The sequence below is a fragment of the Gekko japonicus genome, unplaced genomic scaffold, assembly GCF_001447785.1.
Source record: "Gekko japonicus isolate JY-2015 unplaced genomic scaffold, Gekko_japonicus_V1.1 scaffold623, whole genome shotgun sequence".
NCBI lineage: Eukaryota > Metazoa > Chordata > Lepidosauria > Squamata > Gekkonidae > Gekko > Gekko japonicus.
The window spans coordinates 714,907-728,158 of NW_015174293.1; the positions used below are offsets into that span (position 1 = coordinate 714,907).

At 50.0% G+C, this 13,252-nt stretch overlaps 1 protein-coding gene across 1 annotated transcript in view; it reads left to right on the forward strand.

The window, feature by feature from the left end:
- The window catches only part of ABCA12 (ATP binding cassette subfamily A member 12), a 169,373-nt gene that overhangs the window by 42,875 nt on the left and 113,246 nt on the right, over positions 1-13,252 (forward strand). The window contains exons 3-4 of the mRNA XM_015424058.1: positions 6,889-7,036; positions 12,542-12,630. Coding sequence (XP_015279544.1) covers positions 6,889-7,036; positions 12,542-12,630 — 237 coding nt within the window. The remainder of the gene's footprint in view (positions 1-6,888; positions 7,037-12,541; positions 12,631-13,252) is intronic.

Consider the following 13,252-nt stretch of genomic DNA (forward strand, 5'->3'; position numbering starts at 1 on the left):
TGGAGGGAGGGGGGAGGCATTTGTGAATTCCCTGCCTTGTGCAGGGGGTTGGACTAGATGACCCTGGAGGCCCCTTCCAACTCTTCTATGATTCTATTAGGAGAGGGACTGACAGGAAAACGGCCGCGACCGTCGTGCCCCTGTAGAGATCTATGGTGTTGCTTAGGGTTGCCAGCTCTGGGCTGGGAAATTCCTGGAGATTTGAGGACGGGGGGGGGGGGGGTAAGAGAGGAGGGGGAAGCCCAGAAGGGAATAATGCCCATGCAGCCCACCTTCCAAAGCAGCCGCTTTCTCCAGGAGAAGTGAGATAAGTGTTGTCAATAAATGAATGAATGAATAAGTGATCGGTGTAGTCTGGAGATCAGGTGACATTCCAGGGGATCTCCAGCCCCCACCTGGAGGTTGGCAACCCCAGCACTGCTCCCTTTAGCATACAGGGCACAGTTCTGTTCACCGTCTCTGCAAAGGATCGATCCGGGTGGGCAGCCATGTTGGTCTGAAGCAACAGAACAGAGTCTGAGTCCCCCAGTCGGGCACCTTGGAGACCAACAAAGTTTAATTCCGGGTACCAGCTTTCGTGTGCAGGCTCGTCTCTCTGAAGAAGGGTGCCTGCACATGAACGCTTATACCCAGAATTAAACTTTGTTGGTCTTATAGGTGCCTGACTGGACTCAGACTTTGTTCTGTCTGCAAAAGGTTATTGCTGAGCTGGGAGAAGTCCAGAAGAGGCCGGCCAAGCTGATTCAGGGGCTGGAGCCTCTTCTCCATGAGGCGGATTCTGGGGCTTCTCCGTTTAGAAAAGAGATGGCTGAGAAGTGACAGGATAGAGGTGGTTTCCATACATATTGTGTAGTGGGAGCCGCATGGATCGACGACAGACAACGACGTGGTGCATAGCACGCTTTATTAGGCACACAACAAGAGATAAAACAAACGGCCGGCAGGCCAACTATATACACACCTGGGGACCACCCCTTGGTCACCATTGGTGGGTTTGAATCTCCCGCCATGGCTCCCATTGGTTCCCCAGTGGAGGGACTAGGATCCTAGTCCCCATTGTCTTCCCAGACTGAAGCTCGGGTATATGCGCTGACCTCCGGTGGCGGTCAGTGGACACAACAATACAGGAACAGGCCTGTGTTGTTTCGCCGAAACAGGGCAGCAGCAACAGGGCTTCCACATGGCCGATTTTCTTCCACTTTTCCTGCCCAGGTCCCCCAGCAGTGGCCACCGACCCCCCTAGAACACTGGGATTCCCCCCCCCCCATTTTTTTAAAAAATGGACTGTTTCATATATAGTTCACAGGTTCTTTGAAAATCCAGCTTTCATGATTTTAAAGTAAGTCTCTATCCCATTTTGTTGCAGATATATGCCCTTTCCCTTCTATTTCTGCAATGGAGGAGGCTTTGTTGTTCAGTCGCACAGTCGAGTCCGACTCTTTGCGACCCCACGGACCACATCACGCCAGGCCCTCCTGTCTTCTGTCAGGCTCCGGAGTTTGCTTAGGAGGGGGCTAGGGATGTACATTAAAAATGAACACTGGGAATTCACAGAAACTTTTACACTTACGACTTATTGTTAGCATATTGATGTAATGATATGAAATTGTCTAGTGTGTTTTTTTTTAAAAAAACGAACAATAGAGAGCCCCAGGTGTGGGGGGAATTACCAAACAAAAGAATAATTTAAAACAAGTGTTTGTGCTGGCTCTGGCTGGTCGCCATGAACACAATATAGTTAAGCTAGATGCAAAGTCCAAACCAAGCTGGGAAACAGTGCCAGGGGTCAGAATGCCAGGAGATTAGTCAGAGTTCTCAGGAGCGAGGAGCAGAGGCTGGCAGCCGGGACAAGGTCCAAGATTGCACAGTTGCACCCACACTGAGACAGGTGAGCGTGGCTGCTTATAACCGGATCCTCCCTTCCCTGGGAGGCGACCTGCAAAGACTCACAGCCCCCTCACGTTGCTAAAGTCTGGCAATCCTCCGTCTCTCCTGCACTTCCAGACACTGGCATGCCCTGCGTCTAGGACATTCATATGAGCTAGGTGGGGACTCTGGCCTCGAGGTGTCTCCAACAGGGGGTGCTGGGCCAGGCTCTGGAGCAATCTCTTCCTCCAACTGCACCTCGGGTTCTTCGCCCTGCTGTACTTCTTCTCCCACAGGTGCTGGCAAAGGCTCCTCTTCTGGGCTGACTCTGGAGGAGGCTGGGTGGCTCCATGCCTCCTCGTCGTCTGAGGAATAGTCAGCCTCAGCTGAGCCCGGACCCACGACACAGTTCTAGGAAGAGCATCTCAAAAGCGGCCTTTAACCCTTGTTCTAGATTCGCTAAGGTCATGAGATTTTTAAGCTAGGCAACAAGTTACCAGTTCCTTAACACTGTAAAATATATGGGAATGTTTCTGAATTGTAAATTCGATCACTAAACAGGGATCAACAGCATGCAAACAACAACATTCTGTGTTCATTTGAAGCTACTGCTTCTTGTTTGGCAGGTGCTTAGAGACAGCGGGAATTCTAATCCCCTTCAGTGACCTGAGTGGATGCAGAATCACATCGGAGGCACAGGGGTTGTGTGCCCAAGTGCTGCAGTGCAGGTTAATCTCCAGTCGTTTCTGCAGGACTCCACAGTGGCTGCTGCCCCACCTCCAGCTGCTGTTTCCTTTTGTTGTGAAGAAGTAAAGCTCTGCTTTTTCATTGTTTCCTGGCTCTTTGCTCATGGAAGGAGTTGGCTGGGTGAGAGATTCACACAAGCAGTAGATTCAGGATGGACAAAAGAAAATACTTCTTAACACAGCGAGTGATTAAAATGTGGAATTGGCTGCCAGAAGGTATAGTGATGGCCACAGGGATAAACAGCTTTAAAAGGGGACTTAGGCAGATTCATGGAGGATAACGTCTATCAATGGCCGCTAGCCATGGTGACTGAGGGGAACCTCCACTTTCAGAGGCACTAAGCCTCTGAGCCCCAGAGCCAGGAGGCAGCGTCAGGGGAAGGCCTCGGCCTCTATGCCCCGTTGTTGGCCCTCCAGAGGAACTTGGTGGCCCCTGTGTGAGACAGGAGGCTGGACTAGATGGACCCTCCCTGGTCTGACCCAGCAGGGCTCTTCTTCTGATGTTCTTAAGCCCCTATTGTACATAATTTAAACCATCCACATTTATGCATATTCTTTACCTCTGGATTTTATTAATAGTGCCTCTATAGATTCCACCGAAAATTCCCTTTAAGCATTGAAGCCAACATTTAGGATATGCATGCATACCCCACAGAACATGCTATGCATAAACATAACTTCAGAGATATGAGGAAACTCGGTAGAAATTAAAAAAACACCCAGATGTTAAGAGCTCTGTCTCTCTGCCTGTCCCCATCTCTCCATTTATTGTGTGTCTGTTTACAGATAGATGGGGTTAGAAGACTACTACCAGGCCAAACCACCCGACCAGGGCAGGAGTCTGTTGGGGGGGGGGGGCTGGCCGAGCAAGAAAGACAACCCAAAGAGGCTGAACTGTGAGTCCTCAGACTTCAGGGTAGCTCTGCCCCCAGTCCCCTTTCCCTGGCCAGACAGCCAGAGCCCAAGGGACAAAGTCTCAGGCCCTCCTGGAATTAAAGTCAAGAAAGTCTCCCTTGCAAGGTAGGACACCTTCAAGGCAAAGTTTCACAGACAATTACTCTGGCAGCTGTAGCCGAGGGGGACCAAAGTTTTGAAGCTGTTTTTGATCCGTCATGGAGTAAACCGGTATAGGGCTGCCATTTCACACATGGCTTTCCCCTTCCGGTAAAAAGCTGGATCTGAAGCGGTTTGCCATTTCAGACTGCACCGCTTTTTCCTGGCCGTTTTTTGCCCACACGGGCAATCTCCGGCTTTTTGGGGGGGACGGGGACGTTTGCTTTATAGCGCTATAGCACTATAACAAAACACTCCAGGCATTCCAAAGGGGTTGATATACTGCTGTTCTGTTATAGTGCTATAATGCTATAAAGTAAACGTTCCCAAAAAAAAAAGGCGGAGATCGCCCGCGCAGGTGAAAAACGCCAGGAAAAAGCACATTGGAACCAGGAGAGGAAACTGAAGACTACTTGGAAGCAGTTGACAGGTAAAACACTTCAGCCCCATTTCCTAAATGGGACAGAAGCATTTGTGTGTGAAATTACAAATATATTCCAGTAGGGAACCGGTTCTAAAACGGTTCTGTCTGAAATGACAGACCAGAAACTGTTTGGGAACCGTTCCTCTTCCGGATTATATCGTCTGTCTGAAATTCCTCAGGGTTTCTGGCCAGTTAAGACCCACCAAACAAGATGGCAGCCAGGCTAATCCAAGCACAGGGCCAGCCAATGCCTGAGGCTGTGGTCGGACACACACAATAGCTGGCGCAACGGCTTGCAGCAGTGGCTTTACCACACCAGGGCTTGCAGCTCTCCCGGCTGGGAGTCCACCATGTGGCCTGTAGCGAAGAACTAGAATAGAAACCTTTGTGGCCGAGGCGCAGTGTTGGCCTAATCCTAATTAGCCAATCAGGTGTAGGGCAAATGATGTCACCTGGCCACCAGATCTGTTGCTAAGGTGATGGTCTGACCAATCAGAGGGTCTTGTCGATAAACCAGCTGTTCTGCAGGTACGTTCAGCTCAAATGAACCAACTCCTCCTCTCTCCCAGCCATGATCTTCAGGGGCGAACGAGACGGGGGCCCTAGGTCCTCCCCTAGCTTCTGTCCTTGGAGCTACCAGGCTTAATGGAGTGACCTGCAGCTGGGTCCCCTCCTCCCATCTCTCTCATCGGAGTCTCTGAAGCTTTTACCAGCTTGCTTGATTTCAGAGGGGGAAAATCTTTCTGTTGCAAGGCCTCCGTTTTACTAGGCAAAACAGCCTGGTCCAATGTTGAAAACTTGAACGAGAAACTGCGTAGGAAAACCAGATTCTTGACAGACAGGTGTGCAGAGAGCTGTCAAAATGTAACTGAATATTATTCTAAGTGAGGAGTGAGAGATAAAGTCTCTGGGCAGGGAGGAGATGAGTTGGTGGCACCTCAGTGTTAATCACTTCATGGAGAGGAGGCTTGGGCAAGAGGTTTCAACAGACCGGGTTAGATCACTTTGGACGGAGAAACGCAGCATTTACACTGTGTTCTCTCTAAGGATGCGTTCAGACGGCTCTTTAGGTCCGCACGAGGCACGGGTGCCTCATGGATTTAAATGTAATGTCCAGACATCAACATCTGGGAAACGTCTGTCTTCCATGAGCATCCCATTTTGCCGTGCCTCGGAGCCGTACTAAAAAGATACTACTTTGAATCTGGAGTTTTCAGTTCCGACGGACCACTCGTGGACTTTCCCCTGTCTGATCGTTCCAGTGCGCAATTAAAAATGATGCCCATTCAGGACGGTCTGACATCAGACCATCCCGAACGGGCACCATTTTAAAAAAATCTTGATTCTGCGCATGCGCGGATAAACAAGGCCGCAATATCATGCCTATGCGCATGCGCAAAAGGGTGTTTTTTTTAAAAAAAACACCCACCGCACACGCCTCCTTCAGTGGACGCCGTCTAGACAATCCACAGCAGAAGCAGCGCGCGGTAAGGCGAATCCCCCGGGGGATGTCTGGTCGTGCGAGGATGGATTAAAAAGATCGGGATCAAATTTGAGCCGGCATAATGGTGGGATTAGCTGTCTGTCTGAAAGCAGCCTCAGACTTCAGTGTTAGGGCTGCCCAGAACGTTGGAGCTCATCCGTGTCCTTGATTAGTGATCTAGACATCTGGCTCAGGGCAAGGCCCAGTTTCCCTCTAGAAGCTGTCGTGTTTCTTCTCCTTGATCCTGAGGAGAGTGACGTGTGGTCCCACTCCTCTTGCTAAGGCTCAGCCCTTCAGGTAGCCTCTGTTTCCTGGCCCCTCATGCCAAGCAGACAGGCACTGGTCCCATCTCCTTAAGGAGGAGAAAGAGAAAGGCAAACGCAAACAAAAATGGAGGTTTGGTTGCAGCCCTTCACTGACGTCAGCCCGTCATCTCTCAGTCTCTGTAAAATGAACACATGACACTTCCTTATACTGAGTCAGACCCGTGTGGTCTATCAAAGCCAGTATTGTCTGTTAATACTGGCAGTGGCTCTCCAAGGTCTCAGGCTTATGTCTTTCATATCACCAGCCACCTGGTCTTTGAACTGGAGATGCTGCTAGGGATTGAACCTGGGGCCTTCTGCATGCCAAGCAGAGGCTGCACCACTGAGCCACAGCACCTGTGCTTTGTAGCAGCTGCGTTATGCCCTGTCTGTTGCAGGCGAAGAGTGTTGGCTCATCCAACAGAACTACCATTGTCTGTCCGGCCATACCGTTGTGCTCCGCTCCTTGCAAGGCCATGGTCCTAGGGAAACAAATTCATGGCGTGCTGCCTAAGAGCACTTGCTGATTAAAAAAAGAAAAAGCCATGGCGTTAATGCAGAGTAAGGACAGTGGGTCAAGGCGGAAAGGGTAGGACGTGGGGAAGGAGTCAGGAGTGGAAACTGGCAGGCCCACAGTTGGACCCATGAAAAAAAGGTTTGAAGCCGCTGGTACTGGTTTCTTGCCAGAACGTGACTGATCAAGAGACTGGACAAGTAAAAATAAGGGATATCTGGCAATAACACTTCTTTGGAAGGGGAAAGATGCCTCCCCTGCATCGGAATGGAAGCCATGCTAATGCGACTCTCAATCAAACATATTTAGGTATTCGTCTTCTTCTTTTATGCTTTGTACTGTAGATGCTGAATCACTTCATGCAGGTAGCAGTGAGCACTCTCTTTTCAAAACATGCTGGCATAAAGTTGTCTGTCTGCCTTTCATGGGCATTTTGCGCTCATTCCCATGTTTGAAACTATATGGCCAATTTATGCTTTTATGCTCCTGTTTTTCAGGTTACCTGGCGCCTCGGAACCTTCCTAGTGCCGGATTCTTCCCCTTCCTCCAAACCGTGCTCTGTAATTCAGATGCCGTGTGCAAAGCCACACCGTATACACCAGAAGATCTCCTGCCAAAGCTGAATGGTCTTTCACCCATACGCCGGTGAGGAATAAACTTCCCAAAGAAATTATACGGGTGGGAAAACTGGGCCGTAAGGCTTACTTAAAAGTGGGGGGTGTGCTATTGCCCACCTGATCAGACCCTTGAGCCTGATCTTGATATGGTGAAGGAAATAACGGTAAAGACTAAAGCAGATAATGTTATGATACTAGGAGACTTCAGCTACCCTCACATTGACTGGGTAAACATGTGCTCAAGTCATGACATCGTAAACGTCTGTGCACTGGAAAAGCTGGTCACAGAGTCAACCGGAGGGGTAGTAATCTTGGACTTAATTCTGAGTGGAGAATGAAACCAGGTGAAGGATGTCGTGGTTGTTGCTCCAGTTGGAAACAGTGACCCCTAAAGTCCAAAATTGTAACATTTGATTTCAAAAGAGGGAGCTTTAACAAGATCGGGGGCAATAATTAAACGGAAGCTGAAAGGGAAGCTTGGTGATGCTTGGAAGCTCTTTAAAGCCACACTAATTGAAGCCCAGATGGGATGCATTCCCCAGGTTAGGGAAGGTCCTGCCACGTCTTATAGAATGCCTGTCAGGTTAACAATCATAGTCAAGGAAGCTATAAAAAGTTGAGAGGCTTCTTTTAAAAAGTGGAAGGTCTGCCCCAATAAATTGAACAGGAGGGACAACAGGTTCTAGCAAAAGAAATGTAAGCCAGTCATTAGGCATATGCAAAAAGAGATTTTGAGAAACAGGTTGCTAAAAGCACCAAGACAAACAATAAACATTTCTTTTGAAATTTACTGTCTCTGAATGCGGAGCATCCCCTCAGTCACCAGGGCTAGTAGCCATTGAGAGTCTTATTCTCCGTGAATCTATCAAATCCCCTTTGAAAGCTGTTTGGTGCCAGTTTGGTGTCGTGTTTAAGTATGCGGACTCTACTCTGGGAGAACTGGGTTTGATTCCCCCACTCCTCCACTCGCAGCTGCTGGATGACCTTGGGCAAGCCGTAGCTCTAGCAGAGCTGTCCTTGAAAAAGAGCAGTTTCTGTCAAGAGCTCTCTCAGCCCCACCTGCCTCCCAGGGTGTCTGTTGTGGGGAGGGGAAGGGAAAGGAGTTTGTAAGCCGCTCTGAGACTCCTTTAGGTAATGAAGGGCCATGGGGTATAAATCCAATCTCCTCCTCTTCTTCTTTTACCTCACAGGGTGTCTGTTGTGGGGAGGGGAAGGGAAAGGAGTTTGTAAGCCGCTCTGAGACTCCCTTGGGTAGTGAAGGGCGGGGTATAAATCCAATCTCTTCTTCTCTTCTTCTTCTGTTTATTCCTGTGGCCATCACCACATCCTCTGGCAGCGAATCCCACATTTTAATCACTCTCTGTCTAAAGTAGTATTTCATTTTGACCATCCTGGACCTCCTGCCCATCAGCTTGAAATGTTGGAATGAGGTGTTCTACCTCTGAGGATGCCAGTCAAGCTGCTGGTGAAACGTCAGGTACTGCCATGCCAAGACCACGGCCACACAGCCCGGAAAATCTACAACAAATGTCCATAAATGGTCTGAAACTAGGGTTACGTAGTGGCCAGGTGTGTAGTGGCCAGGTGTGCAGATGACCCAGAATTATTCAGGATGGTGAAGACCAAGGGTGACTGGGAAGGTCTCCACAAATTGGGTGAGCGGGCAACAATGTGGCCGGTGAAGTTTGATGCTGGGAAGTTTGTCAGGTGATCAATTCAGGTGATCAATTTGTCAGGTGATCAATTCTAGGCCAGCGGGGTCTGAACTTGCTGAGAATGAGAGGGGAAAAGGTCTTGGGGTTGCAGTCGATAACTCAGTGGACGTGTCATTCCAGTGTGCTGCAGGAGTGGAAAACACAAACCCTGTGCTAGGTATTATTAGGAGAGGGACGGAGAATAAAATGGCCGGAACTATGAGGCCTCGTACAGATCTGTGGTGTGGCCTCCTTTGGGATACTCTGTCCTGATCACCGTATCTCAAAAAGGATATTGCAGAACAGGAAAAAAGACTGAGGAAAGGCTGAAGAGTCGGGCACTTTTCAGTTTAGAAGAGAGATGGCTAAGGGGGAACATGAGAGAGGTTTCTAAAATTATGCACGGGGTGGAGAGAGAGCGGACAAGGAGAACTTTTCCTCCCACCCCCAAAATATACTAGCACTCGAGGACATCCAATGAAGCCGATGGGTAGGAGGTCCGGGATGGTCAAAACAAAATACCACTTTAGACAGAGAGTGATTAAAATGAGGAATTGGCTGCCAGAGGGATGTGGGGACGGCCACAGGAATGAACCGCTTTCAAAGGGGATTCGATAGATTCACGGAGGATAAGTCTCTCAATGGCTGCTAGCCCTGGTGACTGAGGAGATGCTCCGAATTCAGAGACAGTAAATCTCCAAATCCCAGAGCCAGGAGGCAACCTCAGGAGGGAGGCCTCGGCCTCTCTGTGCCTTGCTTGTTGGCCCTCCAGAGGAACTGGCTGGCCCCAGTGTGAGGCAGGAGGCTGGACTGGATGGACCCTCCCTGGTCTGACCCAGCAGGGCTGTTCTGAGGTTCTTATGTGGAGAAGTCCTCGGCCTCTCTGCCCTGCTGTTGGCCCTCCAGAGGAACTGTCTGGCCCCTGTGTGAGACGGGATGCTGGACTGGATGGCGCCTCACTGGTCCGAGCAGGGCTCTTCTGAGGTTCTTATGTGGGGAATGCCTTGGCCTCTCTGTGCCCTGTTGTTGGCCCTCCAGAGGAACTGGTTTGGCCCCTGTGTGAGGCAGGAGGCTGGACTGGATGGAGCCTCCCTGGTCTGACCCATCAGGGCTCTTCTGAGGTTCTTATGTGGGGAAGGCCTCGGCCTCTCTGTGCCCTGCTTGCTGGCCCTCCAGAGGGACTGGCTGGCCCCCGTGTGAGACGGGAGGCTGGACTGGATGGACCCTCCCTGGTCTGACCCAGCAGGGCTCTTCTGGTGTCCTTCTCAGGGGAAGGCCTCGGCCTCTCTGCCCTGTTGTTGGCCCTCCAGAGGAACTGGTTTGGCCCCTGTGTGAGGCAGGAGGGTGGACTGGATGGAGCCTCACTAGTCTGACCCAGCAGGGCTCTTCTGAGGTTCTTATGTGGGGAAGGCCTCTCTGTGCCCTGCTTGTTGGCCCTCCAGAGGAACTGGTTGGCCACTGGGTGAGACAGGATGCTGGACTGGATGGAGCCTCACTGGTCTGACCCAGCAGGGCTCTTCTGAGGTTCTTAAGGAAGTCAATTGCATTGTGGTTTCTGAGCAGGGTTTGTTTGTTTTATTCCATTTGTATCCCACCCTACCCCGCAAGCAGGCTCAGGGCGGCTCACAATTTATAGTAAAACAATAAATAGTAATTCATAAAAACACCACGGACGCATCAGTTTAAAAAAATCCCAGACGGCAGCATAACAGTTCTGGCTACCGTGACCGCTGCAACCACGTCAGGGAGGGCCCATTTCTCCCAAAGCCGGAATCAGCTGGCGCTGGCACCCCTTGGTATAGGCCGTGCCCTAGGCGGATGGTGCAAATTACAGAGATGGGCCAGGTTCCCAGTCCGCCCCCCCCTTCATCATCAAGTCACAGCTAAGTGATGTCCACCCCTGGTGGGGTTTTCAAGGCAAGAGACCTTCGGAGGGGGTTTGCTGTTGCCTGTGCCTGTGTCATGGCCCTGGTCTTCCCTGGCAGGCTCCTTTTCAAATGCTGAAAGCCCGACCTTGCTTAGCTTCCAAGATCTGACAAGATCAGGTTATCCACATCAGTGCAAAACCCCTCTTAGAGCTTCATAATGTGCAGAATCTGAAAAGTACTGGGTTCGCCGCATGGAGGACTCAGACAACGATATACTGTAGCACACGTTTATTGTACTTCACACAGACAAAGACTAACTCTAACGGCCGGCAGGCCAACTATATACATATCCACCCAGCAACCCCCCATTCCCACTGGAGGTTTTGAATGTCCCGCCAAAGTGGCTATTGGTTGGGGCTGGGGGATCCAGGATCCAAGGTTTCCATTGTTCTAGGATCCAAGCTCTTACCTGTGCCGCAGACCCCTGGTGGCAGTCCGCGTACATAACAGAATCACTGCACAGAGGTGGGGGTGGATTCTGTGCCAGAGTTTCCACCCCAGTATCCATGCCAAAATTAACTTTGTGCATATGGAGTCTCTATACTTCCAAAATGAGCAGGGTAGACTCCCTCAATGTGGCTAGTAAACCTGAGAACGTAGAGTTTCTGATTGAATGGGAAAAGTCTATACACTTGTACAATCTCTGTGTATTAAGGACTCTGGGAAACACCAGCATTATAGTTTGAGTCATTCCTGAAGTGGTAGCTGGATCAGGTTGAGCTTGTTTCCCTGGAACAATAGTTTACTAGGATCCTAGAGTAGACCTATAGAGATACAGTGTTATGTAAATAGCCTTTTGCTGGGAGTGGGGTGTGTTTGGGGTGTGGTGTTTGCATGCTTAAAAAAGCAGGGCAGCTGCCCTGGAGTTTGTCTTGTAGTGTTCCTGAAATCATGTAATAAAGTAAAGCTGTTTCACTGCAATGCATCCAGAACCCAGTATTTAACAATTACCATGCACCAATAAGCAAATTTTAATTAATCACACTTGTACTGTCATTTACACACCCACAAACTAAGAATTGAGGCCTGGACTGTGTGACCCAGGAATTCTGCTAACTGAACACTAGGTTCCAGGAGCACCTTAAAGACTAACGAAATTTGTGGCAGGGGAGGAGCTTTCGTGAGTCAGGGCTCAGTGACTCATGAAAGCTCCTCCCCTGCCACAAATTTTGTTAGTCTGTAAGGTGCTCCTGGATTCTTGCTTTCTTCTATTGCTACAGACAGCCTAACACAGCCACCCATCCTGATCTAGCTGAAGATCAGATTATGACCCTAAAAGCAGCCATGGGGTAGGAGGTTTGCTCTGAGCAAAGATTCCCTTCCCATGTATCCCCATGCAAAAATGCCCCCCCTCTATGCAGTTTTAAGTACCGTAGGGGAAAAGGCAAGCACACACCATTCTTTTTCCTTACCCCCCCCCCTTTAAAAAACTGCCTGGGAGGGCCATTTTCAAGTCGAGAAAGATCAGTCTGAGCCCACCACTCCAGGCCTGTGTTGGTGTTACGTTTCCATGAACAGGGAGCCCCCCCCCCAGCCTCGTGTATCAGGAGGACGGTGCGCTCCCTGTAATGGATGCAATACTCTATTGGGTAGGATCCATGCGGATTTTATTGAAGCAGTCTCTTCTGATACCATTAAAGTTTTAACCATGCACAGCTATGCCACAAGGATGTTTTGCTTTTCGTCTTCTGATGAAATTTGTTTTAAAAGTGCCTTTGTATTTAGTGGAAATACGTTCCAGTTGTGTGCAAGAATTGGCCTAGGTCAAAACTCCACGCTGAAATAAACTTTTTAAAGATCCGTGTCCTGATATGAACTCAGTCTGAATGAGGTTTAATGTTTTTAAAAAAGAAACTCCAGTGAGAGGTGATGGGGATACAGGATTCTTTTCATTCTTTTTTTCAAAATCAGGAAGCGGAGACGATCAGCGAGTGCCGACAGGGACAGCCATCGGTCATCCCAGAGAGTGGATGTTCCCCAAAGCAGAAACGGTTCCTTGGGTAGGTGATTTCATTCTCTTTGCTTTCTCTCTTTCCTGTACGGATGCCACACATTCCTCAGCAGGTCTGTCTGGCAGTCAAACGTACCCTGTCTCTACCTATCGGAGCCAGCCAGGGATGGAATTGGACGGCTTCAAGCCACTCAGAAGCGCTGCTGAGCAAGTCTGCAGTTGCCTGTTGGTCAGGAACTGACTGGTGGCTGATCGGGGGGGGGGGGTCAGCTGGGAGTCGGGTTCTGATCCACTCAGCCCCTTCGGCAAAATAGCTGCTCAGCGAAATTGCAAAAAGGGAGAGGAGAAAGAATTGCTTCTCTTCCACCCCCCTCCAAGGTGGTGAGGACAGAGGCCACGTTTTTATTCTCTGCATTGCAAGAGAGGATGTGGAAAAGAGCTCATTTTCTTCCCTGCCTCCAAGCCGGGTGTGGAATCAGTACTTTTAAGCTCTGTGTTGTAAAAAGGAGGGTAGAAAGAGCTGCTTTCTCTCCCCCCCCCCCCCCCCAGGGGGGGGGGGGATGCGCTGCTTTTAATAGGTGCCCTGCAAAAGAGCCAGGAGGGAAAAGGGCTCAAATTCCCTCCCTCCCTCTGAGCTGGGTGGGGGTCACAAGTAATGCTTTTAGTCTCTG